Source organism: Molossus molossus, unplaced genomic scaffold (genome assembly GCF_014108415.1).
Source record: "Molossus molossus isolate mMolMol1 unplaced genomic scaffold, mMolMol1.p scaffold_m16_p_16, whole genome shotgun sequence".
In the NCBI taxonomy this organism is placed as follows: domain Eukaryota; kingdom Metazoa; phylum Chordata; class Mammalia; order Chiroptera; family Molossidae; genus Molossus; species Molossus molossus.
In genome coordinates, this window is record NW_023425351.1 from 25,115,962 (window position 1) to 25,143,656 (window position 27,695).

Genomic DNA, 27,695 nt, shown 5'->3' on the forward strand with positions numbered 1-27,695 from the left:
TCAGGAAAAAAAAAAAACTGGATCCTGTCCATCATTTTTGTTGTCCCTTTCCTTTTCCTGGCAGGCAGAGCCTGAAGTTTCAATAGAGGAAATGGGGAGGGATACCGCACATTCAGAGTTTATGAAAGACCTTATTTACCATTAAAGTGAAGGTTTCCAGATACTCCATCCCTGTTTTCTTATGCTCTTATGCCTTTGATGAGGAATTAAGAACTCCAGCCGGGGCTACAGAAGACACTGGGAGTTGTCTGGCGAAGGCACTGCCCGGTATCCTGAAGCTGTTCATTATTACGAATGATACTCAGGAGTGGAGGAACAGAAGAGTGAGCAGAAACTATTGATAATTCCTACGGGAGCACTTCTGAGAGAAATCTGAGTCTGCACACTTAAGTGAATATTTTTCTGCTAGCTTCCTTGCACATTCTTTCTTTCTTTCTTTTTCTTTGCAAAACACTCATTGCCCTTTAATTGAATTACTTATACTTGTGACATTCCACCCCACTCAATTGTAAGTCTTTAGAATGGTGGCTCGAAGATGTTAGTGTGTCTAAGAATAATCTGAAGACCTTGCCAAATTAGTTTAAGGCTCACATCATTGAGATTCTCATTCAATAAATTTGGAATGGTGCCCAGGAATGTTCATTTTAACAAGAGCTCAGGGGATTGTCATACAATGGTCTGTGACCCACCTTGAGAAATATTTGCCTAGAGAGCAAAGTCTCTGTGGTCTCATGCCCTAGCTCTATGCAATACACATAGAGGTTCTCAGCACATGTGTGAAACTGAGGCACTGGTGATTCAAGCCCAATGTATTGTTCTCAGAAGTGAGACTGAAGCTCTAATGGATTGTGCATAGATTCATTTCTTCTTCTTATAGAAGGAAATTGCATAAACAGTTCTCCAGTTGGGGACAATGAGTAAGAGAGAAATATTATTATTATTATTATTATTTTTGGGAGAACACTTGATGGAAAGCATGATTTATTTACTTACTTTTTACATGAGAGGAAGGTGCAGACCTAAGGAGGAGGAAATGCATTCATTCCTTGCTGCCTATAGGACTTTGTGAAAGGTGCAATCATGTTTGATTTTCCCAGTCATTACTGGATGCCCGTTTTCCATGTCTTCCCTTTGTCTCTTTTGTTTATTGTTGACTAGGTGCTGTGAGGTCTGCTCTTTCATGTGCCTTGTCCTTTGTTCTTCTGCCTAAGGGTGTGAAGCCATTTACTTATTTATCCTTTGCTCATGGCTACCTCTACATAGCTATGTGCAAAAGAGAGAGGAAAAGCACATCTTGTCCATCAGCTCCTCACACATCATTCAAAAGCTGGGTCCTTAATATAAGAAGAAAAGACAGTCCCTGTTTGTTTTATTACAGAGGGGTACAGTGATTCATCACAAACTGTGCTCTTAAAAAACATCATCTGCAAGCCTGATAAATGTTTTAAAGTCAACAATTGGAAAACATCTTTATTTTTTAGAGTTTTACTAATGCTTTTTTTTTTTTATCCTCACCCGAGGACATTTTTCCATTTTTTTGTACAGATAGAGTGGGAGGAAGAGAGAGAGGGAAACATCGATGTGAAGGGACACATCGAGTGGCTGCCACCCGCTCGACCAACCAGGGCCCCAGGGCCGGGGACAAACTGCAACCGAGGTATATGCCCTTAGCGGGAATCGAACCCGGGTCTCTCCGGACCGCAGGTAGACGCTCTAACCGCTGAGCCAAACCGGCCAGGGCTAATGCTTTCAACTATTGGAACAGATCAACATGTCACTTTCTTGCATTAAAACCGTTCACTCTTCAGTTTATTTAAATGTCATATGTGTGGACTATTTAAAGTTGTAAGTAGGAAAAAATGACTGAAAAATACATGTGAGTAGCATCAAGACAAAAGTATATATGGTTTGTTTTGCTTGCTTGTTAAATTAAGTGGAAATATTCAGTGCTCATTAGGTCCTGGATCTGTTTCCAAATGAGAAAAGGCAATAAACATAAACATTAAAATCAAGACATGCTCTGTGTTTCCATTTTCAAATCCTAAGAATCTAGCTACATTTTTTAGTGAGCATTTACTAACAACTTTGTCTCTTTAATTAGGGACACTGTCTTAAATTATAGCAGCTCTTAGAAATAAACATTCTTGCCTCTGGATGGATTTACATACTATCTAGATGTTGAAAAAAAGTTACTGACTTGCAAAGACTCTCCCTTCAAACAGCACAGTGCAGTGGTGATGCACATTGTATTGGAGTTTATTGCATAGGCCAGGGCTGTCACTTTCCCATAGTGTCTTTATTTATTATGTTAATTCACTCTCCCCGTGCGGCCAGGAGGGGGTCAGCCCTGTGAAACATTCTCCGTTGTTGTTGTTTTCGAAAACAAACCTGTTTTGTGCCTGAATAAAGCAAAAAAAAAAAAAAAATCAATGTGTTTTTTTTTTTTTTCTTCCCAAGACAGGGGTGTCAGTACCATGGTTGTTTTTGTTCCCATCCAGTTATGTAACCGTAGGGACTTGTTTCATTGCTTTCAGGATTTGTACAAAACACATTAAGCTAAACAATAGGCGGGAGTCGCAGGAGCAACCCTGGAGCCGTGTCTGGAGTCTATCCTCCTACTTTGGGAATCTCCCATTAGTTCCATCTCAAGTGTTGACTGTGAGTGTGCGCGTGTGCGCGTGTGCGCGTGTGTTTAGTTAGCTGGCACGCAACACACTTCCCCAGGGTTGTGTTTCCTTTTTCCTGAGATTTGGCGAAGGGTAAAGGGTCGGAGTCACATGGATACAAAGCATTTGATTAATGTCCAAGTCACCGCTGTGGCTGCCGAAGCCGCCTCCCCTCCAGCCGGGGCCGTGTGAGGCCGGAGCGGCGGGACCGGCGCGCAGGTCCCGGGCTGGAGCCCCATCTCCTGGGAGTTTCCTCTGCAGTACCTCGCGCCTCCCGCGTCCCAGTTCCTGCGGGCCACCCCTCCTGTCCCCCCGCCCCAGCCTCTCCCAGGCATGTAAAGTCGCCCGTCGCTCCTCGGACTTTGCGGAGGCAGCAACTTTCCTTTCCCGCCGCAGCAGGGCCGCCGCCGCGCGTCCCGCCGCCCACCATGAGCGACGAGAGCCGCGGGGACCTGGAGAAGCAGCTCCGCCTGCGAGTGTGCGTGCTCAGCGAGCTGCAGAAGACTGAGCGGGACTATGTGGGCACGCTGGAGTTCCTGGTGTCGGTGAGTGGCCCGGGGGGCGCAGGGGTGGCTGGGCGCGGGGACCGGGACGGGTCTCAGCAAAGCGGGCACCGAATCCCCGCGCGCGCCCTCGCTGTGTTCACCGACGCGTTGACCGCGCGGGGAAATTTTACTGCCCGGGGTCGCACGGAGTTTCCAGGGCCTCGGAGAGCAGCGGGTCTGAAAAGTTAGCTGGAATGGGAAAAGGCGCTCGTCCAGGGAATCCCGGCTGACCCATCTTTCCTGCCTCTCCTTTACCCCCCTTCCTGGCCTGCTTAATTGCATTGTGCAATTTTTTTCCTTCTCTTCCTCCCCTGGGGATTTTGTGTGAAGACTTTGGCTTGCTGATTAAAGTCAGTCTGCTACATTCAAGTACATTTAGTAATGAAAAGTACTTGATTCTTCTAGAGCCTGAGTCCATTATTCAGATTCCATGGCAGTGAAGTCCCTTTAAGTTAGAATAATCTTTGAAGCAGGGTACTGGTGGAGGACCGGCACAGAAAGAGCAGCGAGGTTATGATCTCTAGCAGCTGTTTGATATTAAAGCCACATGTGGTGGTCAGCCCGTCCTAGTCCTACAATCTCCTCCCCAACCCCCACCCCCGGTTTAAATCAGTTCCCGCTCAGGTCCTGGGTCCCCTGTTGCCACCGAGCCCAGGAGAGGCGCATAACAAAACTCATGTCAAGCAATTTAAAGATTTCCTAGAACTGGCAGGAACTTTGTTTCAAAGTTTCAGCTTGGCGTGCTGGAAGTAGGCTTTATAAACCATCCATTCATTGTAGGACCAGGAGGGACCAAATTGAGTGAAAGAAACTTCTGAGACATCACTCAAAAGTTGAATTTTTTCTACTCACAGTTGCAAAGACAAAGAATTTGAGGATTGGCCACTCCCCAGTCAGATGCCCTGGAGAGCATCACTCAGACTCAGGAGCCATGGCCTCTGCAGTCTCCCCCAAATCTAACCTTCCACCACTCTCTTGGGTAACCCCCTGGTCCAAAAGAAAATGTTTCATAGGCCAAACTTCCAGCTCAGTTTTCTGAAAGATATAAACTTTCTGCTTATGATTATAACAGGAAATTTACTTGTTAACTATGGCAAAAAGGAAAGAATAGTGTTTCAAGGGGTGTAAGATGCACAGGTTGGATTCTGGTTAATTTCTCAAGTTAAAATCAATCTACTGGAGCCCTCAGGGGCCACATTCTTTAGAAATGTATGGATATTGTGAATATACTAGTAATTGGTCATTAATAAATTCTACAGTTCCATGCAACAATGTAAAAAAAACGGGGGGTATTTTTAAGGAGACTTGAGTTTTAATAGCCTCAAGGTTGGTTTTCATGAAACTCTGGTGGTGACAAACTTCTTTGACTTATAAAAATCAGAGTTACTTCTTAAATTGCAATAGTTACTCCTTTGTGGAAGTTTATGAAAAAGATACTGTGCAGAGTCCTAATAGAGAAATAGTTAACCTAAGCTACCTTAAAAACCAAGTGTTGATCTTTATTTAAAAATATCATTTTTTCTCTAACCTTAACACCTGATTATTAAAACTGCAAACATATTGCTAGACAGAGCTAAGTAAGAAATTATGGGTGGTATAAAATAAATTGGATTTTCCCGTTTACAAGTAGATCATCTTATAATTTCATTCTTCTCATCTCATTCAGAAATTATGGACTTTTCCACTTTTTTTTTTATTTTGATCATTATTTGTGCACATATATGTTCACACATACGCACAAACACACTTACTGGACTGAAAGTCATCCTTAGCAAAAGTTTACCCTGACTTCTTTATAATCTTATAACAATTCGAAGCCTAAGATCTACTTATAACATACTATTAGCTTTCTTTTCTGGGTATTATTTGTTGTAAAGTTTAATTTCCATGTATTTTATCTGGTCACCTTCAGTCAATAGTCAATCTAGTTTTAATTTTAGCCTAAACTAATATATACCAAGAGCTTTGGAAATATTTAATCCCATTGGCCTGGTAATTCATTTTTGAGAAGTCCATCCTAATGGAATAATTAGAAGTGCAGACAAACAATACAAGTTATTTAAAAAAATAAGCTGTAGTATTAAATAAGTACTGTGGTAAAATTGTTGCAAAAATTTGCTAGTGCATTCTTAAGTCAAATTTAAATATTTGTTAGATTGGTCATTTAGATTTCTGTCATTGCTTCAAGCCTCTAAACTGGATGAAGGGTAATTCTTATTTATATTATAAAGAGATAGAAAACATATTTTTTAGTGTTAACAAGAACATGTTTTACTTGTGGGCTTATAAGTAAGCCAACAAAATGTTATTATTGCTATTGATTAAATAATCATATGGCCTTAGGCAATAACTTTTCTTATTAAGATTTTTACTTCAGACTCCTTTCTCTTTTCCAACCCTTTGCCTTTGAAGGAGAGAGCAACTTCCCCCCACCCCCAGATAGCCCATGAACATTGCCTTTTTTCTCTATCGTAGACTCAGTCTATATGTACCTTCTTTCTAGTTGCCACTAGGCACACATTTCTTAATTGTTCATAGGACTGTCCTTTAAGTTTGCTGCTGTCATTTGGAGTGGTTCTCTCTTCCCGTGGGCTTTCTCAGGGCTCCTCTTTTGCTTTTCCCTAACCCTTGGATACCTGCCGGATTCCTACTGGGCTTTCAAGGTTCAGTTCAGGTCCTTCAGAAAAACCTTTTATGAGCCACACTCTGCATTCTCCCAAGGTTAAAGTGTTCACTGCTTTGTATCTACTCTTCCCAGTGGGCTACCTTTTCCTTAGCACCAAAGAAAGTGTATGCATTTATTTGTTTACTTTTGTCTCATTCTATACTAGAATGTAAGTTTTTTGAGGGCAACATTTTATTCATCTGTGTTTCCCAGAATTTTGTACTGTGCTTGGGACATTGTAGCTACTCAGTACATGCTTAATGAATGAATGAGCAAATTGATTCATCTTTTAAACTAACACTCATTTTTAAGGACAGTTTCTTAGGTTTCTGATTTTGTTTGTCTTCCATTTGGTCTGTATAGATAGTGGAAATTACTTAAGGTCAGACAGATATGTATCCGTATAACAGAATATTTAAAAGTAAACATTAGTGCCTGCATATAAAACAGAAACATAATTTAAATCAGGCATTGAGGTATTTAAGACTTTGTAGCACACTATTATTTCAATTCATTGTATTCTAAATTTTCATTTGAGACCATGGGTAGATTACATTATCTGGATTAATTATTTTTAGGACAAAGATAAAATGGTGGGGAATGACCGAATTTGCCTGAATATATATTCATGTTTTGCTTGGGAAATGAAATTTTGTGCTTTATTAGAAACACCCTAAAACATTTCTTCTAAAGAAATCCTATCATGGACCCAGTATTTAATGTGCAAACTCTGGACAATAGTAGGTTGCAACTGGTTTCCTGTTTGCATCCCAGTCACAGAGCATGATGGTTTCACAGACCCATTTGAGTGGACAGGAAAAGGCCAGAGCCAACCTCATGGTCTCACTTCAGAGCAGTCATACAGGGCTTAATACTCAGAAGGACCTTGAGCTAGGTTTAATGCTCTGCCATTACTGTCTTGAACTTCTTGCTAATTAAAATTTTTTAAATTGATTTTAAAGAGAGAAAGGGGGAGGGGAGAGAGAGATAGAAATAGATGTCGATTTGTTATTCCACTTATTTATGCATTCATGGTTGATTCTTATATACGCCCTGACCAGAGATCGAGCCCTCAACCTTGGGGTATTGGGATGATGCTTTAGCTAACTGGGTTACCCAGCCAGGGTGAAATTCTTGCTAATTTTTTTCTTTGAACTTGTCTTTTGCAAGTGAAGTCCAGTAGGACAACAGTATGTGAGCAGAGTAGATACACAAAAGAAAGAAAAAAACACTTAATATTTCAATACCTTTAATGGTATTTATTTTCTGCTTTTTGAACAAAAAAACCTCCCATTTTTGTTTTGCACTAGGCCTGGAGGATTGTGTAGATGTGTTTCGCTATAGCAAGTGGCATTGAGGCAGGATGACCATATACATTTTTGTCTAAACTGGGACACTTTTGTGAGTGAAAGAGAGTGCTATTAATAATTACAGTGGGAAACAGATGTAAACAGGGATTGTCTCTGGATAATAAGGGTGCACGATTATTCCACACTGTAGACCAAAGACAAAATTGTGTATCTTGCCATAAACCAAAAATATTGAAATTTGTTATCTGTCCAGGCTTTGACCTTGGATACTCCAGAATCAGTTCTGTGTCTAATTTATTATGTAACTTTGGAGACATTTCTCAACTGTTCAAACCCCATTTTCCTCATCTGTAAAATGGAGAAATAGTTAATGTCTCAAGGTTGCTGTGAGGATGAGATCATGCGTGCACTAGGCTGAGCCCAGAGTCTGGCTCACAGGAGGGCCCATAAATGGTCACTGTTATTTCTTCTGATGCTGTAGCTGTCATACACAGCCACACGTGCTGGTCATCCTTAGTGCATGTTTTTGTCTTTATTATATTCTCCTCTACCTTTTTGCTATGTCTCCCAGTCTCTGCTTCCTCCCCTGTGTTTCCTTCTGTCAGTACACTCCTTCCCATGGTATTCTATAACTGCTCAGTTGACTAAAAATAGTGAGAACACTTAATACAACTGTAGTTAGCATCGTGCTTTACAATTTACCCTAAACAGTTGCATATTTCATTGTCTTATTTGGCCTAATATATGTGTGTCTCCTAGCTTCTTCAAATGGTGCTTCCTGGAGCTCCAGGGTTCTGTGGTTTGGATTCAGGAGCCTCGCAAAGGGTCAGGGGGAGTTGAATTGTGTGGATTCAGGCTCTCCACTCTGGCTTCTAGCATAGCCCCACCTTATTCTGATTTGTGTTTTTGCTAAAGCAGTGAGAAAAACTACTTAACTAGATGATAAACTCCAAGAGAACAGGGTTGGTGCATTTACTTCCTATGTATGCTTTTCTTGGCCTAAATACAGTGCTTTGTAAATAGCAGGTGCTCAAGAAAACAAACGGGCAAATAAAGCAAAGCAAACAAAACAATTTGAATGAATCTGAAAACAACTTCTTTCAGTCATGATTTAACTTTTCCAGGTAAAGATTAATTGGTTCAACACATTATGTTAAGGCTTATGTTATGGTCTGCATTATACAACAGCTCCCCATTCCCATTCATGTTGCAGCCTTAACACTTAGTATATAAATAATCACCATGTCATATGGCAGGTGCCACAACAGAGTGATAAGCAAAGTAGCAGGGAGACATCAAGGTGCTCCCTCTGTTGTCCGGAGTCAAGGGAAGTTTGGGGGAAGAGGTGATAATAGAGCTGGCTCCTGAAGGCTGGGTGGAATGTGTCAATTATCTATCCCCCAAAAGTAGCATGTTCAGTGTTACCTTGGTATACACGGCATGCTGGGTGTGCTGGCATGACCTGGCATGGGGTGGGGGGTTGAGATATTCTTTATTAAGGGAGATAAAAAGTTCTGTGTGCTTTTGGGTATTGACAGGAGATGAAGTGAGTTCAGTCCAGTTTGAGTAGGATTCCATTCTTTAAAATTCTGACTTCAGCTAAAGGCAATGGGAAGTCAATTGGGAGGGTATGCTTGCTCTTTTTATTTATTTTTAAAATAATAAACAAATTTAAGAATTTCAAGTACCAAGGTTGGCACTTGGGGTCTCTGGTGGGACTGAGCTGCCAGGCCGAGATTCCCTGGTCCGTGTCTTTGAGTCACTTCGAATCCCTTTTCTTCACTTCCTGTTCCTGCGGCCCAGCGGCCCAGCGGCCCAGCGGCCCAGCGGCCCAGCGGCCCAGCGGCCCAGCGGCCCAGCGGCCCAGCGGCCCAGCGGCCCTCAGCTGCACTGCCTCTACACCTGCCTCCTCCCCGTTCCCCACAGGCATGCAGAGAAGACCTGTCCTCGCTCCCCTTGCCCGGGGTCAGGCTATAACCTTCAAAAAGTGTTGCTATGATTTGCTAAAGGAGAGCATAGGCCAGTAATCCTAGAAACGACATGAAACATACACATAGCCTAGCTTGTGTAAAACAGATTTCTTCTCCTACCAAGGGAATCTTACTCTCAGCGTCTGCGGACTCTGCCCTGTTTGAATCTTAAACCCTCCGAAAGCTTCTGTTCAGTCCCCTGGCTGGGCACTACTCCTGGGCTGACGTGATTGGCTTGTTTGTTCTCTAGTCCTTAGCCTGAAGGGTATACATGAGGATGGCCTTAGGAAGCTGCCCTTAAAATGTCTTGACTCTTGCAGTAAATATACCATGGACTAAAGGGGTTCATTCATAATTCTGATTTTCAGAGTATTAATTATGTGGCCAGAGCCTACTCCCTGCACAGACGGTTTTATTTATTGTATTACAATATGATGATGTTAATGGAAAAATAATCTCTATTGAGATTAGCTTTGTTTCTTAGCAAGGTAATTCTGTCAGTGGTTTGAGGAACAAAGACTAGAGTCTACTTACTCATTGGGAGTTTCTGCTGTTCCAATGGTTCAGGTAAGAAATGTGGAATGTCTGATCTAAAGTAGAGGCAATGAAGAAGACACCAAACCAAATCACCAAAAACCAAACACCCAACAACTAGGAGACATTTCTTGGATAGAACCTGCAGTATTCATGTTCACTCAGAAGTGAAGGTAAGTAGAATGGAGAACATAGGTGGGACGTAGGTGTCTAGTTTGAAGATAGGATGGGTAGTATCCCTAACAAGAAATGGAATGCAAGGGACAGACCAGCATTGGGAGGAGGAGAAAAGTGTATTTGGTTTTGGACACACTAAGCTGTACATTCTGCTATTTTTGAAGACAGAAAGATAAAACTTAGGAAATAATTTGGGGCAAACATTAGAAATCTAGAAATTAACTAACTATGTACGTTGAAGTTGTCAAGCGGATCAGATGACCACAAGCGGCACAATTTGAGGAAGAAAACATACAAACCAAGGGTAGGAGGTTGGAGAGCCAATGTTCAAGGTTAGGAGAAGAGGAGAGAGCTCTGGTGACTTGGACTGAGCCGTCTGAGGTTGAAACAAAGAACCGGAGTGGAGTGATCTCTTGGAAGACAAGGAAGGATCTAGTTTCCCAAAGAAAGTTTTTTTTTAAAGTGTCAACGTCAGAAGTAGTGTGCAGATGGAAGGTTTGGCACTTAGAGTGTCATTGTGGGTTCAGTGTCAGTAGTGTGTGTGAGAGGAGCCTGATGGAGAGAGAGCTGAGACCTGAGCGGAGCCTGAGGAGGTGAGGAAGATGGGGAAATGGTTCAAGGAGCTTGGTGGTAAACGCAAGGGAAGAAATAGGTTAGTGTTGTAAGAGGATGATTTTGCCCAGAATGTTTGAGGAAGATGCACACAGGCAGGGAGAAGGAGACAATGAAAAGGGAGCTAAAGCTGCTACAACAGAGCATGGCAGAAGTCAATGCACCTACTGGCAAACCATGCAGGAACCTCTGTCCGTGGCACTGGGAGGCAAGGCACTTGGTAAAATTCACTGAGCCATCGCACAGCGGAACATGCTTCTGGCAAAATGTCATTGCAGCACTAAGGCGGAGCAACCTGCCACTTGTGTACTTTAAAAATCCTGCTTCTTCTGTGGTCCAGAGCTAGTGGAACTATTGGGATGGCCTTTGTACCTCCTTGTGGAAACTTGTCAGTGCTCCGCCTCCCACACTAGGACCGTGGGGTGCAGTGCATGGTACAGAGCATGGGTTTGGGGAATGTGGTCACCTGGGTTAAAGTGTATATACTTTCAGGAATGATGAAGTGTATAAAGTACATTTTGTGAAATATACAAACTGTGTGATTTTGAACCAATTACACAGCCTCTTAGCCCTGGCTGGTGTGGCTCAGTGTGTTGAGTGTCATCCTGTGCACCAAAGGGTCTCGGGTTTGATTCCTGGTTAGGGCATATACCCAGGTTGTGGGTTCCATCCCCAGCTGGGTGCATGTGGGAGGCAACTGGTCGATGTTTCTATCTTGCATAGATGTCTCTCTCTCTCTCTCTCTCTCTCTCTCTCTCTCTCTCTCTCTCTCTCTCCCTTTCTCTATAAAATCAATGAAAACATACCCTCGGTAAGGATTAAAAACAAATACATAGTCTCTTTATGGCTTGTTTCATATTTGGAAAACACATTCAATATCTCACAGGGCTGGCCGGAAGTTCTAATCTGCTCTTGTGGGTAAAGTCCTGGTAGGTAGTAAGCGTTTTCTCTTTCTCCCTTCCCGACTCTGAGTTGATTTCTCTCTCCTCTGTCTCTCCTACCTCATAGACTGAGTTTGGAACTCGCTCAGGCCACCTAGCTGCTCCTTATCCCTTTCTTTTCCAATCCTAGAAGCATAGGGGGGTTTAATAAATAAAGAAAGGAGGCCAGAGGGGCCTTTAGGAATGCAGGGTGGGGTGGTCTTGGAGCTACAGGAGAGATACTTTTCTCTGGGAGGAGGGAAGGTTGTAAGATCAAGGGTCTAGTGGGGAGGGAATTTGGAGGTTTCTACCTGGTGGCCTTTGTTTCTCTGTAGAGTTGAACTCTTGTTTTCTTTGTGTTCTGTTTTGTTTTGTTTTGTTGTTTGTATTGGCTGAGACTGTGGTGCCCTAAACACAGTAATAAAGATTTAGAACATATACTTTCAGGAATGGTAAAGGGATTGAACACAGACCGCTGAGGTTGGGTGTTTGCATGATGTCTTTGTATAGTTATTCTTTCAAATGTAACTTTCTTAAATGCAACATCTAAATTTAAAAGTCAAAACAGAGAAGTAACCTTTCCTGATTTAGTATATTATGACTAGGTTCAAATCTTGGAAATGATGATGTAATCCTTTTTAAACCATGATACAAATTGTACAGAATTTCTTTATTGCATTTAACGCACACAGCAGTCATTGTACATACCTTTAAAAAACATTGAAAAACAAAAACAAAAACAAACAACGAAAAAAAGAAACATTGATTTGTCTGATAAGATTTTGGTTTGATTACATTTTTCTCAGTGCTGGTCTTTTACAAGTGTTCTGTTGAGTGTTCTCTATACCTGACATTATATTTTTATACCAAATGAAATTATGTTTGTTTTCAATACAATTAGTTTGAACTAAAGAAAGTTCTTTATTTTACATTAATTCTTTGAAAATCTTATGAATAATATCTACTTTTCATAATAAATAAATTTTTACTATTCTCAACTTGTTGAAATTGTTAGCTATATTAAAATAAGATTTTTTGATTGATGACATTATATTTACCTCCAAGATTTCTTTGATTTATGACATTATGTAAACAATCAAATATACAGGAAAAATATCCCCTAGTAAATTTTTCTTTAAAAGTGTGATTGGGTCACTTTTCCAATGGTATTAAGCATAATCAATCAAATCCTGACATTTAATAAAAACATTTTTCTAATATTTTCCCATTCTTATGAACTCTTTCATTTGATCCAGAAGCTCAATGATTGTAACTTTAAGAAATTTATACAGTAAATTGAGGTTATGATTTTTAAACACTTCTAGTTAGTATAGATGATTTCAGACTTTGGTTTCTTGAATAAATTTGTTGTGTTCTAACCTTGCTATATAGCTAAGTATAATGTACAGAAAAGGACTTGTTTTGTGGCAGAATATCTAAGCCAAGGACACTGTTCTACCATCAACGTGAAATGCATATTTTTTATTGAAAGGTAAGTCCTTCATTTGAAAAGTTGAAATAGTGTAATACTTAAGACATGATTTCAGCTGCTTAGATTTAGAATACTAATATAAAAATATTCTCTGGGTTTAGAGCAAAATCTAACAAGATAGAATATAAATGGATAAATATTTTTATTCACTTTAAAACTTTGTATGAAACAGTCAAGTAAGGATTGATATCTGTGTTTGGTTTTGCTTTGCCACTTTTTGTTACTTTATTTATTTAAATTGTCTTCTTGCCAGTAGGAGAGGCTTTATAGATGGTGACACATTTTTAGTGATTGTGCAAGTAATGTTGATGTTTTCCTTTGATGCCTGTAATGCCTCAACTTGGCCTTGCTCCCTTGGATTCTAGTTTTTCCTTATTTGTCCCAAAGAAATAAATTTTAGGAGTCCAGAAATGACATCTCCCATCCCAAAGTTTTATTTCTGTCAATAGCACTATGGAAGACGATATTTCATGTAAATGTTAGTTCCATACCACATGTTCCAAGCTTACTTTAATAATTCATTTCTCCAGAGGTGAAACTATGAGAAGGAAGGGGCCTTTCGTTTTGTACACTGTTTACCTAGGTTGTGTTTGACTTTGTATAACTTTTATAAATTTTAATATTTTATATAGAGATATTTTTGTATTTATATAGTTTACATTCGACACTTGTTTGAATATTCTAGACGCAATTTTATCTCAATTTTTCTTGTACCTCTTAATAATGAGACCTGTGACAGAGACTTCTAATTGCCCCTAATATCTAATAGTCTCTCCTTCTGCAGTGATACAAGTTTTAGCTCAGTAAATGATTATCCAGCTTAAGATGACATTTCCTAGCCTCCTTGCAGTTAGGTTGGGCATATGCATAAGTTCTAGACAGTGGGATGAGCAGAGGTGCTAAGGTGTGCCCTTATAACAAAGAAGTGTGCACTCTCCCACTTCTCCCTGGCTGGTATGAAGTTGTGATGGCAGGTGATGGGGCAGCCATTTTGGACCATGAAATGGATGTCACATGCTGAGGATGACAGAGCAACAAAATAGGAGTCTATTTCTTTTCTTTTTTTGTAATCCTCGCCCAAGAACATTTTTCAATTTTTTGTTCAGATAGAGTGGGAGGAAGAGAGAAGGAGAGAGAGAGAGAAACATGGACATGAAAGGGACACATCGAGTGGCTGCCACCCGCATGACCCAACCAGGACCCAACCAGGGCCAGGGACAAACTGCAACCGAGGTACATGCCCTTAGCGGGAACCAAACCTGGGTCTCTCTGTACCACAGGCCGACGCTCTAACTGCTAAGCCACACAAGCCAGGGCAGAGTCTATTTCTTTATTAAAGCAATTCAAACAGTAACCTATCAAAAATAGGCCTATAAGATAAATCAGTATTTATTTAACTCTGTCCTAAAATCATCTTTTTGAGATTTCACATTTTACTTCTAAATTCTCATTGAGTTATGCAAATTATTAATGAATTGGCAAACTTTAATATATATTTTTTGTGCCTTTGTCTGGTCAAGCTGAATAGTCAATATTTTACATTTATTTTTTATTTTTTGTTAATGAATCTTCTCTAGCTCACCAGTGATTTCCCTGGATTATGCTAATACCACACTCTTTGTTTTGGTATTGGTATACTTTAGTTTTTTCTTTAGAGAAAGAACAATATATATATATTTTTAGCCATACTTAATGTTCTTTCTTCTGAAGATCAGAATTTTGTGTTTTTTAAATGTATATTGATAAGGATATTTTTCAGCTGCTTTCACGGAGGTCAGATATCAGTAGTTTAAATGACACAGAAGGCTTGTTTGTAAATATGTAAACTGTATGTAATCAACATGGCTTTGTTTTGCATTCTCTCTTGAAGCTCTGGTTATTTAATTTGTGATGCTATTGCCCAACAGTGTTCCAGGGGAGTGAGCAGCTCAGTTCCATCAGGTCATTCAGAGACTCTCGTTCCTTCTATCTGTTGCTCCATCATCCCCCAGGACCAATTAAATCTGAGTCTGTTGGAGAGAGAGTCAGGCATTTGTATTTTATGTAGTTTCTCCAGGTGATTCCACTGTGCAAAGAAGGTTGGGAAACCAATACACGGGACTGTCCTCGTTCCTAAGGTTGAAACTGGCTCACTAGGGCCCCTTTCACATTCCAGCCCCCGGGGGTCAGAGGCTGTGAGGAAATTCCACACATCACTTTCATGCTCATCTTTTAGGTCAGCACTTTATAACTTGGCTGAACCAGCTGCAAGGGAGACTGGGAAGTGTGTGGTGTAGTTGGGCAGCTGTGTGTACAGCTTGGGGAGTTCGATAGCACAACAAAGAATCGGAGAATTAATGTGGAGAAGCCAAATGTAGTCTCTGCCACATTGTGGGCCCCAATACACTAAAATCATTTATATTAATTCTTGGATTCCTTTACTGTAAGACTCTATTGTACTTAAAATATAATTTGGATTTTTTTTCTTAAAATAATATATTATTACTCACATAGAAATTCATCTAATATTTATCTATCTCTTCACATATGTCCATAAGAGCACCCTATAGTCCCCCTGCCCCCCACTGACTTTCACTACAGAAAGAATTTGGGGGTATTTGGAGATTTTGTATAACGTCTATTTTTCTGAAGTCTCCAAATAAAATCCCAGAATAATATTGAAACCTTCAATTAGTATGTATTAAGTGCTGCATATTCATGTATAGCTCACAACTCACAGCTACCTTCAAGTCTTACATCACTGTAACTCACACCTGAGGACGCGCAGGTCAGTTGCTAAGTGGGTGGGTGGGGATTCGGAGTAGATCCATTGTGCAGCTGTTCCAAGATTCAGCGAGTGATTTACTGGCCTGGGCATTTCTAGGTTGTGGGAGCAGTGTGATTAATTAGGACTAGGAAAACCAAGGCAGATGTTGGAACCCGGACACAGAACTTGACTCCGGATGTACACAGAAGCTAGAAGTCAGGAAGGAACAGTAGTTCATTTCAGGCAAACTGTCAAGAGCAAGCGAGCAACAGACGCTAGTGGTCAACCAAGACAGGTCAGAGGTGGCAAGTACTCAGGAACCAAAGATTACCCAGAAGTCAGGAGTTTCCCTCTCAGAAATAAGGGTGCACAATGAAGCCTTAAAAAATAGACAACCTTAGTTCTGTTGGTTATCTGTTAATGTACATCATTCTTGAGAGTTTTTCAGCTTGATTTAATTCTTCTGGAATCATTTCATATCTCTCTGTACTTAGTACTTCATAGCATATATGAACTCTTGGTTTCATGTGTTAAATATAGCTCATGTTTATCCTATACATGGTTAAATCATAAGATGTTTGAAGCAGGGGTTAATTTCACACTCTCTCTCTCTTTTGCTCTCTCTCTCTCCCCCTCTACTCTGCAAAATGTGTGTACTGCTCTGCATTCAGTGAATATTGTGTAGATTGCATTGGCAGAGCATTGATGTGATATAAACACAAGTAAAGTGAATCCATAATTGAAATTATTGTTATTCCTGGGATTCTGTTGACAGGCCTACTTCTTTTTATTTTTTTTTACTTAATAAACTTATTTAAATTTTTTTAAATTTATTGTTGACTATTATAGATTGTAAGAAAATTTGAGATTTTAGTCAATACTTGAATGGATTCTCAATTTTAAATATGCACATTGCTATAGTTGAAGATTTGGGTTAGATTCAACTTTAATGGCATTATGAAAATATAAGCAAACATTAATAGTAGTCAGCAAGGATATTTGAATAGATTTAAAAAAAAATCTTCACTCAAAAATATGTTTTCATTGATTTTTTTAAATTTTTTGCTCAAGCAGTAGTTTTTTTTTGTTTTTGTTTTTGTTTTTGTTTATATTTTGATTAGATAGAGTGGGAGGGAGAGAGAGAGAGAAACATCGATGTGAAAGGGACACATCGAGTGGTTGCCACCCACAGGACCCAACCAGGGCCGGGGACAAATCACAACCGAGGCATGTGCCCTTAGTGGAAACTGAACCCGGGTCTCTCCAGACCACAGGCCAACGCTCTAACTGTTGAGCCAAACCAGCCAGGGCTGTATTCACTGATTTTGAGAGACAGAGAGAGAGAGAGACAGAGAGAGAGAGACAGAGAGAGACACAGAGAGACAGAGAGACAGAGAGACAGAGAGGCAGAGAAACATTGATCAGTTGCCTCTCATACTTGCTCCAACCAGGGAACCAACTCAAAACCTAGGTATGTGCCCTGACTGGGAATTGAACCCACGACCTTTTGGTGTATAGAATGAAGCTCCAACCAACTGAGCCACCTGGCCAGGGTTTGAATAAATTTAAAAAAAAAGTCTGCTAACTAGATTGAAAGAGAAAAACATATAGTTTTTCATACTGTATTATATATCTTCTCTACAAATATTTCTTTCCAGGCCTGTCAGGGTTCAAAGTTTTAACTCCTCTATGATATGTTAGAGTTTTCTTTAGTATTTAACACATGTCAAATAAAATTTTTAGTAATTTTAAAATAGAACATAACTAAACAAATTTGTCAAAAATTACTATAAATTGGAATCAGAGTGATTTTTAATTCATTTCCAAAACCAACTTATTTAATTTGCGAAGAGCCTTATTTTGAACACAGTGTAATTTATGAGTCGAGTCATGTAAAAATAACCTAGTATGGTAAGCATCACAATTTATCTTTTTCAATCATTGTTTTCAAAAACATAAAGTCCAGATATTTTGATCCTTAATGTTCCAGGGCATATTTGTTGAGCACTTCTTGTATGCCAATCACTGTTCTGTACTGAGAGGATGTATATATAAGCATTAAAATCCCTGCTTTCATGGAACTTCCACTCTAAACCAGGAGGTACAAGACAAAAGAGTAAAATGTGTGATATATTAGCTAGCCTAAACTGCCAGAAGAATGAATGAAGCAGAGACAGGGAATAAAAATCTGTGTATGCTTCGACATTTCATAGGATGAAAAGGCAGGAATTTACTCCTTTCTGTTACACTTCTTTCTCTAAGTCTCTAAAGTATGTGAAAATGATGTTTATTTATTTTTTTTACTCTTAACCTTAACAGGCAATACCAAAGAGGAAGCAGGTCTCTTGTCTAATTCTCCAGGATAATTATAATTAATAAATGAAATTAAACCTATATGAGCATTGCTAATAAAGTTAGTAGAACAGATCAGCAAGAGCATGGTGACCGAGATTTAAGCCTTTCACTAGTTAGTTCTTTAGCTGTCGTTTTTCAGTACATTGACTTTAGTAACAGGCCTATTTTTTTTGGAGGGGCCAGCTGAAAATCCACTGCCTCATTCTGTTACGTGTTTATACCGCTGAGGGCCTTGTCTTATAGAGTGTTTGCCAATACAGTTTCGGATCACAGCAGCTTTGTGTCCAGTGGGCCTTGCAGCTGGGTTTGTCCCCTTTGTTGGTGGCACCTGCTAAGACGCTTCTGCTGGAAATGGAGTGTCCTTTAGCCCCAGTGGACTGAGGCACCAGACAAGGCGGGTGAGGGTGAGGGGCTGGAGATCCCGAGTGTTCCGCAGCCTGTAAAGCCAGTTTAGTAACTGTTACCTTAGATGATCCCAGACGTGAGTTAGAAGCTAAGGTATGAAGCACTCTCCTAGGGGTCAGTTGTTTAAGGTCTTTCCCTGAGAGAGGACGGGAAGGGTAAGCAGTGTTCCTGGCACCCCCTCCCCTGTTCCTAGGTATCGTCTCTCTACGTCCCCACAGAAGTGACTCCCTTGAGAAGTGTGGGCAGCTGGAGGCAGCTCCTCTGTGGCCTGTGAAGTGTCTTTGGGAGCCGCTGCCAGACCGTGGGGGAGGGGGAAGGTCACTTCAGGACTGTGGAAAATATTCCCTTTCCCCTCAGCATCCTGAGGCCTTCCTGTTAATAGAGCCCAGGAGCTCAGATTCTGAAGTTTTGTTCAGGGTTGGTTAATTCTAGAAATGATATTTTTAAAGCAACCTTTTGGGGAGCTTCATTCTTTAGTTCACTGAATTTGTAGCACAAAGGAGAGGAAATAGATTTATTACTGTCGGCATTACCAACTTCAGAATAGAAATTGGTGAATAATTATGCTTATAGTAGACATTTAAAAAAGCCTAACTGAAGAGAAAGGATTTAGCTGCCTGTATTTTTTGATAAGGTTGCGCTCTTTCCTCTTCCGTTTCTCTTCAGAGCCCATTCCACCGCTACTACATCACACACGTTAAAGGAAGTGCAAACACAATTACCGCAGAGAGCTGAAATCTTTTCCACTCACTCCTTTGTGCTATTTGTGACTTGTCGGCCTGATTGTTTCAAAGTCAAGAAAAAAAAAGTTGGTATTCTTATCTGTTCTTTAGCAGTGGCACTGGTTTTGAGAATGTGGTGTGGGACAAAACCAGTCCTCACGCCAACAGCCATTGTGCTAAGCTACCCACAGGACCGTGTACAGAATACATGCAGTGAGCCTTAAAGGCAAGTGGGTCTGTCTAATGAAATCATGAAGATGCAGTGCCTAGGAGGGAAGTCAGATACAGAACTTCCCTTTAATCCTGTAACAAAATGTTCAGTGCCATCAGTAGCTTTACTTAGGGGCTTTGAGAGTCTCTGCTTCGCTCTGCTCAGGATCTTAGCACTCATCCAGCTCATCAGTCCCAAAGTCCCAGGAGGAGGCACCGAGCACTATGGGCTCATTAATCAAGAGCGCAGTGACTGCCGTGGGGTCATCACTGGGAAGCGAGGCTGGGTTGAGAAGTTGGTCTAAGATAACATCTGGACATTTCAGAAGGTCATGAAAGGAAATGGGGTCAAGGGTTAACACAGCTGAGTTCTCTGTGACACAGAGCCAAGGAAGCAGCTTTCGGGGATCTCTGCCACCTTTTACTCTTGAGAAATGTAGTTTGTTCCTGCTGCTCAGCCCCTTCCCATGCACTCTGGCTGGCCCTCCCCCGCACCCTTCACTTACAGGATTCTCTGGCAGAGACTTGCTCCCGGACTCCTGGGTAGGGTAGAGTAAGTAAAGGACTTTAAACTATGATAAGTCTGAGGGATGGGTAATCCCATAATAATAAAGATTAGGACCAATATTTGTAATAAGGAGAGGCAGATTTTAACTGCTTTTATTAAACTTATTTCCTGAGATGATTAGAATAATCACTGGCTTCAATTAGTTTATAGTTACTCCCTTAGTCCATTTTCCACCTTGGAAGTTTTATTAATGTTTTATGATTATTGTATAGTGTATAAGAATACTTACCAGACACAAGGACCTTCCTTAATACGTCAAGTCTGGTCTTACCTAGAGACTGAGCCTTTAGGAAAAGCTTGAAAACATTCCCAGTGACTTGTTTGAAGGCCAGCAGGTTCCCTTTGCTTCCACTGTGTGAACATTAAAAGGGTCTTCAGTTCACGTATGGGCCCAGGTGCACAGAGGTCAGGTGGGTTACTCCAAACAAAAGGAGCAGAGTCAGAGACTGAGCCTGAGCCTGCCTCCAGTCTTAACTTCCTATAATGCAAATTTCTATAGCTTGATTTATTTTAATTCCCAATACCTTAAATACTTCATCGCTTTGATTGTTTATACTGTAGATATAATTAGTTTAGAGATTCAGGAAGTACAAAAATATAAATAAGACAGAATAAATTATCTCCTTCATTTTGGGAAACCACAGAGCAAAGTGGTTTTGTTTATTAACTGAATGATGTTTGAGGAACCGTTGCTGAGAGTGAGGTTAAGATCTGCTGTTAGGAGTCATAGTCTCTAAATTTCATATAAAGCAGAATAAGGTCTAGATACAATTTACTCTTCAAACTGCCATATCAAACTGCAAAGAAAAATGAATACAAACCCCCAAAGGAGAGCCATTTCTATTCATATGGAGAAATGCTATAATGATCATCAGCCTTTCAATGACATGGGATTAATTATCCCAGCAAAAATAACAATACCCTTAATCTATTCTCACCCTTCTATGTCTCTGATGGGATCAGTTTACAATTAGAGGCTGACATTTTACTTGGCGTTCTCAGCCCCACCAACCTCCTACAGAGTTTGAGCTGGGCTGCCAGTTTGGGAAAATACGTGAAAAATACTTGGAGTTAGGAGTTCTCACACTAGTAGCTACAAAGTCATGTTTTCTTAATCAAGAGGTAATCCTACTTTTGACTTCAGAGTAAGAAATGTGAAATAAATGAGAGGAAAGTCATTCTCTTCTTCTGAGATTATGATGCAATTGATGTCATACATCAGGCTACTCAGAATCTTCTAGACTAGAGCCTAGGAGTTCAGGGCAGAGCCAGGTGGTGCAAGACTCCCTCTACCTGCTGACCCCGGGCCTAGACTATCTTGAAGCTATTTATTAATTATATTCTTATACTAAATTACTGAATGCAAAGAGATTCTCTTTCATCTGTCTCTCTAGTGACAATGAGTATTGTTTGAGTAGACTCTACTTTTGACAGGAATTGTTGAAAAGGCTGTCTCAGTCTTGGGTTTTGCTTTTGTAAAACAGTGATTAAAATGGTCAGACTAAAGGGTTGGTGTAGGAATAGTGGTGGGTGATCAAGGTGGCCTGGGGTCACCATGGGGGGATAGCCTTGAATGCCAGAAGAGGTCGCTTAGAATTATCAGTAGAAAGTAGAGAGCGAGGGGACATTGTTGAGCCAGGGAGTCACAGAATTGAGCCTTGATTCAGGAAGTGTCATCTGGCAGACTGGCTTTAGACAGGCGACAGATTGTAGGAGTCGCTCTGATGGGCACAAGCAGACTGGACGAGACCAACCCATTGAGACCAATAGATATTGGAAAGACTAAATCATTGGGGAATAAGATGATGGCCTCACTCTAGACCAACTTAATTAGAATCTCAGGATAAGGAAACATGGGGTTGGGGACTTAGGAATCAGTATTTTTAAAAAGCTCTCTACCTGATTCTAATGTTAGGTAGAGTTGAGAAATACAGGGACGTGAATACAATGGCATTAACATAAATATCAATCAAAGATTGAGAAAGTGTTTTCCCAGTATGCCCCTAAAAATTCAGTCAGTGTGGTGTAAGTTGTGTGCTTGCTTTCTTGCAAAGTGAGAGAGCTCTGAGATGACAAAGAAGAAAACAATGACTGAGAAGTGGAGTGCATTTATGGAGTAGTTAAAAAATCACCACGAGAAAGATAGACATTATGGAATTGGTCAAAATGACCAGGAGTTTGGCAGAGTGACCACAGTCATGGCCAGATCAGATTTATCTGCAGTTAAACGTGCTTAGGGATTTTCTGGTGCTCCCTTTTCGTACTTTAGTTCTCCAGATACACAAATCTCTGAAAAAAGAAATCTTTTTTTTTTTTTTTTAAGTACTTTGTGATGGGAGAGGTATAGTGACATTTGACTTCTGGTCCTTCCACTGCTTACTAAGAAAATGGGGAAAGTAACTGATGTATGTCAAGAAGCTCCCACATGATGGGAATTTATTATATTACATTATCATTAACCTACACACCAGTCCTGTGATATTGGGATTAACATCTCAATTTTATAGGACATGAAAGGAGGCTCAGAGGGGTTCACTGGTTTGTGAGAGAGCACACACCTACTTGCTCCCAAGGCTGTGCTGCTTCTCCCCGTGATGGCTCAGGATGGGGGAGAAACTGGAGATGAACTTTGAGTATTTTGTAAAAAGGAAAGATTAAAGATTAGCAGTGGTACTGTAATTATCAGTTATCATAGAGATAACCCAGATGGATAGCAGGTTCAAGGTTACATGAAGGTAAATGACAAAGGAAAAGTTCATGTGCTGAAGGAAGCAGAGTTCCATTACCTTCAAGAACAAAAAGAAGAGTCAGGCTGGAGACACAGGTAGATTCACATTCCTCTCTTCACTTCACACTTTTTTTTGAACCCACCTCCTGTTGTTCATTCCACCACGTCACCAAAAATGCCTTCATCAAAGTCACCGATGATAACATCCATGTTGCCAAATCCAGTGGTCAGTTTCTCAGGCCTTGTTTTACTTGACCTAAAAGGAGTGTTTGACCTTCTTCCTCACTTTCTTCCAGGGCACTACACTCTTCCGACCTTCCTGCTGCCTCTGTGCTCCTCCACGTCAGTGTCCCTTGCTGGTTGTTTTTCTCTATGATAAGTAGCTGTTGGAGCTACCTAGAATGTTTGCTGCAGGCTCGGGATTCATTGCTCTGACCCTTTCTCTTCTCTACCTACATTTATTCCCCTGGCGATCCTCCTGAACGTCAGCCTTGAATTTCTGCCTCTCCTCCTGGATGTCTGCTGGATGTCTCAAATTTAACGTGGCCAACACCAAACTCCTCACCACCTCCCCTTCCTCACATCCTGCTCTCTCACTGCCTGCCTCATCCTCCTGAGATCTTACTCATAGCAGTAAGTGACAACGTAATCTTTTCTCTCATCCCTCATCTAATACTGGCAGATCCTTTTAGTGCTGTTCTTAAAAAAATTCTAGACTCTAATGACTTTTCACCATCTCTGTCTACTACTGTTACCCGGATCCAGCAGCTTCCTACTTGGTTTCCTGCATCCCTATAAGTAGGAATTTATACCGTAGCTGGAGTGATTCTGGAAGAACATGTCGGGCCATTTCCCTTTTTTGCTCAAACCCTCCAAATACTTCTCATCTCCTTAGAGCAAAAGCCAAAGTTCTTCTAGTGGCCTGCGAGGCCTTATGGTTTCATTTTCTGCTATTTTTCCCACACTCTCTTTTAATCAGTCTTCTCTGCTGATCTTGCAATATGCCAAGCACACTCCTACCTCAGAGCCTTTGCACTGTTGTTCCCTTTGCTGGAGCACTGTCCTGCCAGATACCCTGACTAGCCAGCTCCTTTGCTTCCGTTAGGTCTCAGTGAGACCTTCCTTGACCACCATATTCCAAAATTGCAACTCTTCTCTTTTTAGTCCAACACTCCCCACTCAACTTTACTGCTTAATTTCTCCAAAGTACTTGCTGACGTACTAAACACCTTAATTTTTTTGTTTGTTTATGTCTGCTTCTCTCATTAGAAAGTGAGCTCGTTAGGAAAGGGAAGGGATTCTTGACCATCAGTTTATTGCTCTTTGCTCAACTCTTATGATGGTGCCTATCACGTAGCAGGTGCTCATAAATGTTTTGGAATGAATTGTTGTGAGTTATACTCAATATCATATTAAGGTATAGAAATAACTTTTTAAAAACTTTTGTTGAGAAAAATTATTTAAACGTTCACCCTATATTGGAAAGGTATTGAAGGTCTAGTAAGCTACACACTTGAGTCAGATCTAAAATGTTAAGAGTTTAACAAAGTAAATAATATTGATAATAAAATGAATGACAAGAAAGAATATCCTGATAAAATTAACTTATAAAACTGAAGAGTAAGTAAACATTGAAGAAGAAGCTGAAGAGAAATGAAATGAGCTAGGAGACTGCATTTATAAGATGTCATTCAGTGATTATCCAATAATACTTTTCAAAAGTAATGAGAAATGCTGGTAGTATAAAAGATATTGTTAAAGTTTTAATTTAACTTAGGTACGAAGAAGTCAACTAATTATTTTCCATGCATCTGAGCAAAGCAATAAGACAAGAGTGATTAGTGAGAAGTACTCTTGTTGTGGGAAAGGAAGTATGCTACTTTGGGAAATAAGGATGTTGTAGAAATTAATATTTTAAAGTCTTTAGATGATTCTCATAGGGGAGTGATGTGCTTTCCAAAGTTCTTTGTTGTGAGAAGCGAGATACGCAGGGTTACTTTCTAAGTGCCAGTTTGTGACTATGAGCATCTGTATACCAAGGGAGATTGGAAATGCAAGGAAGCCACTAAGGTTTAATGCAATGTCCTTAAAGGTTTTATTTTGTTTTTGTCTCTTCCCTCATGTGTAAAGACATAATTAAAGTTCATTGCTGTGAGAGGCTCAGGCGCCTTTGCTTTTCTCTGTAATAGCAATAGTTTGATTTCCGGTTACAGTAATTTCTGTAATAAAGTTCATTGGTGATCTCCACAGAACTTAGGCTATTGCTATCATATATGAAGGAAGAAAAAAAGTGTCACTTCAATTTCTTTCTCTCTGTAGATTAGGCAGGTCTTTTGTATTGAAAATATGAATAAAACCTCATCTGAATCGCACTGCTGCTGTAGCTACCGTGAAATCGCCTCCCAAAGCTTTCAGACTCTTTGCCCACATTCTGTATTTACTTGCATTTACTGCTTTATGCTCTCTTTGAACCTTCTCGCCCTGGCTTCTTGACCCCTGTCTTTCAAAGAAAGACTCCTGATGTTTTCCAGTTAACCATTTCTCGTAACTTTGTCCCAGTTTTGATCTCCCTTTGCTTCCCTGTGGCATTTGACATTGCTCAGCAGTGTTACTGTTTTGATTTTGTAGAGTGTTTCTTTTGGGTTCATGCTGAAACTCTGTAATTATTCTCTTAGCTTCTCATTCCCTTTTTAACACAATTTTTAGTTTTTTTCACTAAGCTTAGCAACTCCTCATGGCTTTTTTATTTACCCGCCCTCCCCTCCCCCCTTTTTACAATTACCTTTACATAAATACAATTTAATTCAAATATATTGCTCCAGTTCAGATCTTGAGTCCTAAGGTTATGTCTTGTACATACAGGACATTCCACTGTGTCTCACTTTCACCTCTAACTCATCATTTTCCCTGAACTCATCATTTTCCCTGAGAAGAGACTCATCCTCTCTCACCCTACCTCCTTTCTGTAATTGGCATTCTCCAGTCTCCCTGGACCGGAAGGCTCCATGTCATCTTTGTCTCCTTACCTTTCATCCCTGTCTAACCAGTCTCAATGACCTAACGATTCCCCTTTCTAAATGTCTCCAGACATTTCTAAATATCCCCAGGCCTCTACTGCTTGCTCTATGAATTCAACTCCCTTTCTTGGGGGAGGCATAACGGTGAGAGAGCAGGCAGTGGTATCCATCCAGCCAACATTCCAAGACTCATCTTCCTAAAATAGTCTTTCACCTTTTTATTTCTTTTGTTATAGACCTCAGCTCCTTAAATCTCACACATCCTAATTTCTCCACTTGACATTTTAAAGCCTCTTTAAAAAGGTCTTTACCACATTTGTCCAAACTTTCTTACTTTAGCTGCCCCTAAGAATCCATCCTGTGTGGTTGGTTTGATTCTCAAGTAACCCAAATAATCATATTGCTGACCTACCTTTCTGCCTCTGCTTATGCTCTTCCTTCTGCTGGGATGACTTTTCTTCTCTTTTTGAGTATCTATACCCTGCATGCCTTTCAAGACCCAATTTAAATACACCTTTTTTGGTAATGACATCCTCTCCAAATTCATCCCATACCACTCGTACTTTCTATCACCTCCTGTATGTTAATTATCCATAACACAAATTTCATCATGTCAGTATTCCTTGCCTTGCATTGCCATTTATATAGTTTTTCTAATAATTATTTGCATGGACATCACAGTTTATAAAGCATTATCATATTTGTAACTGATAATAAAGCAAGTCAGACATTTTATAATTGAGAAGAATAATATTAGAAAGAGCCCTGAAATATAATGAACATAATAGTCTGAGGAATGGGGTAGTCCCAGAGATGTGGAGGTGGGGTACAGACTGACAATTCCCAGAAGAGGGGTTGGTGGGGGAGAGATAAACCACAGAACTTTTATGCATGTGTGCATGAACAATGGACATGAACAACAAAGCTGGGGACAGGGCAGGGAGGGTGGGGGCTGGGGGAATCAGTGGGGGAAAAAGGAGAAACATCTGTAACAAAAATAAATTAATTAATTTAAAAAAAGAAGAAAGAGCCCCGAGACACATGGGTAGTGAGAGTTAAATGGAAGCAGGACCTAAGTATTGGCACCAAGTGCAGTACTTTTTCAATTGTTCCAACTTCCAAGGTGCTTCCACTTATTGTACAATTTTACACATTTTTAAAACTATTTTTATAGAACCTGGCACATGTGTGTTACATAGTAGGTGTTAAGTTTCTTGTTGGCTGATAGTAATATATGCTATAAGTAGTCAAGGCAGTGTTTTCTGAATTACAAAATTATACTCACGTTTACCTTTCTGCACTTACATTGAAAATTGGAGAAAGACAAATTATTGCCAAAAATTGCTTTGATGTGCTCTGATAAACAGCTTTCTTAAAATAAATGATAGGAACCTTGTGTTTGAAAGCTGTTCTCTCTGTGTTGCTTTTGTGGTTCTACTGTGGGTTAAACTGATGAAATACAGTTTTGCTAGTATCTTGTTTAAGAAGAAACAGCATGATTGATAGATTAAAAAAGGAAAAAAAAAAAAACAGAAAAAAGAAAAACTCTAGAGTTTTTAAAGCATTCTAATAAATTTGACTTTTTTTTTTTAATCCTCACCTGAGGACATTTTTTTGCATTTATCTTTAGATAGAGCAGGAGGGAGAGAGGGAGGAAGAGAGAGAGAAACATCGATGTGAGAGAGACACATCTACTGGTTTTAACCCAAACAGTTTCAACTGGGGCCAGGGACAAACTGCAACCAAGGCATGTGCCCTTAGTGGGAACTGAACCCGGGTCTCTCTGGTCTGTAGGCCAACGCTCCAAACACTGAGCCAAACCAACCAGGGCCTAATAAATTTGATTTTAAAAGTCTAAATTCATGAGCATTTCATGTCATATTCTAAAAATACATTTGAGTGGATATATAGTATCTTGTTCTATATATAAACATCTAAAATCAGTATTTTAATACATATTACATTTTGTAACAAGCCATGAAATCAGTTAGCTAATATTCTACTGAGAAATATTCTACTTTACTAAGTTTTGGAGTTAATTTTTTATATAAGG

At 40.1% G+C, this 27,695-nt stretch overlaps 1 protein-coding gene across 1 annotated transcript in view; it reads left to right on the forward strand.

Moving 5' to 3' along the window:
• Window positions 1–3,074: 3,074 nt before the first annotated feature.
• The window catches only part of PREX2 (phosphatidylinositol-3,4,5-trisphosphate dependent Rac exchange factor 2), a 238,748-nt gene continuing 214,127 nt past the window's right edge, over window positions 3,075–27,695 (forward strand). The window contains exon 1 of the mRNA XM_036263944.1: window positions 3,075–3,211. Within this exon, the coding sequence (XP_036119837.1) occupies window positions 3,095–3,211 (117 nt within the window). The 5' untranslated portion in view covers window positions 3,075–3,094. The remainder of the gene's footprint in view (window positions 3,212–27,695) is intronic.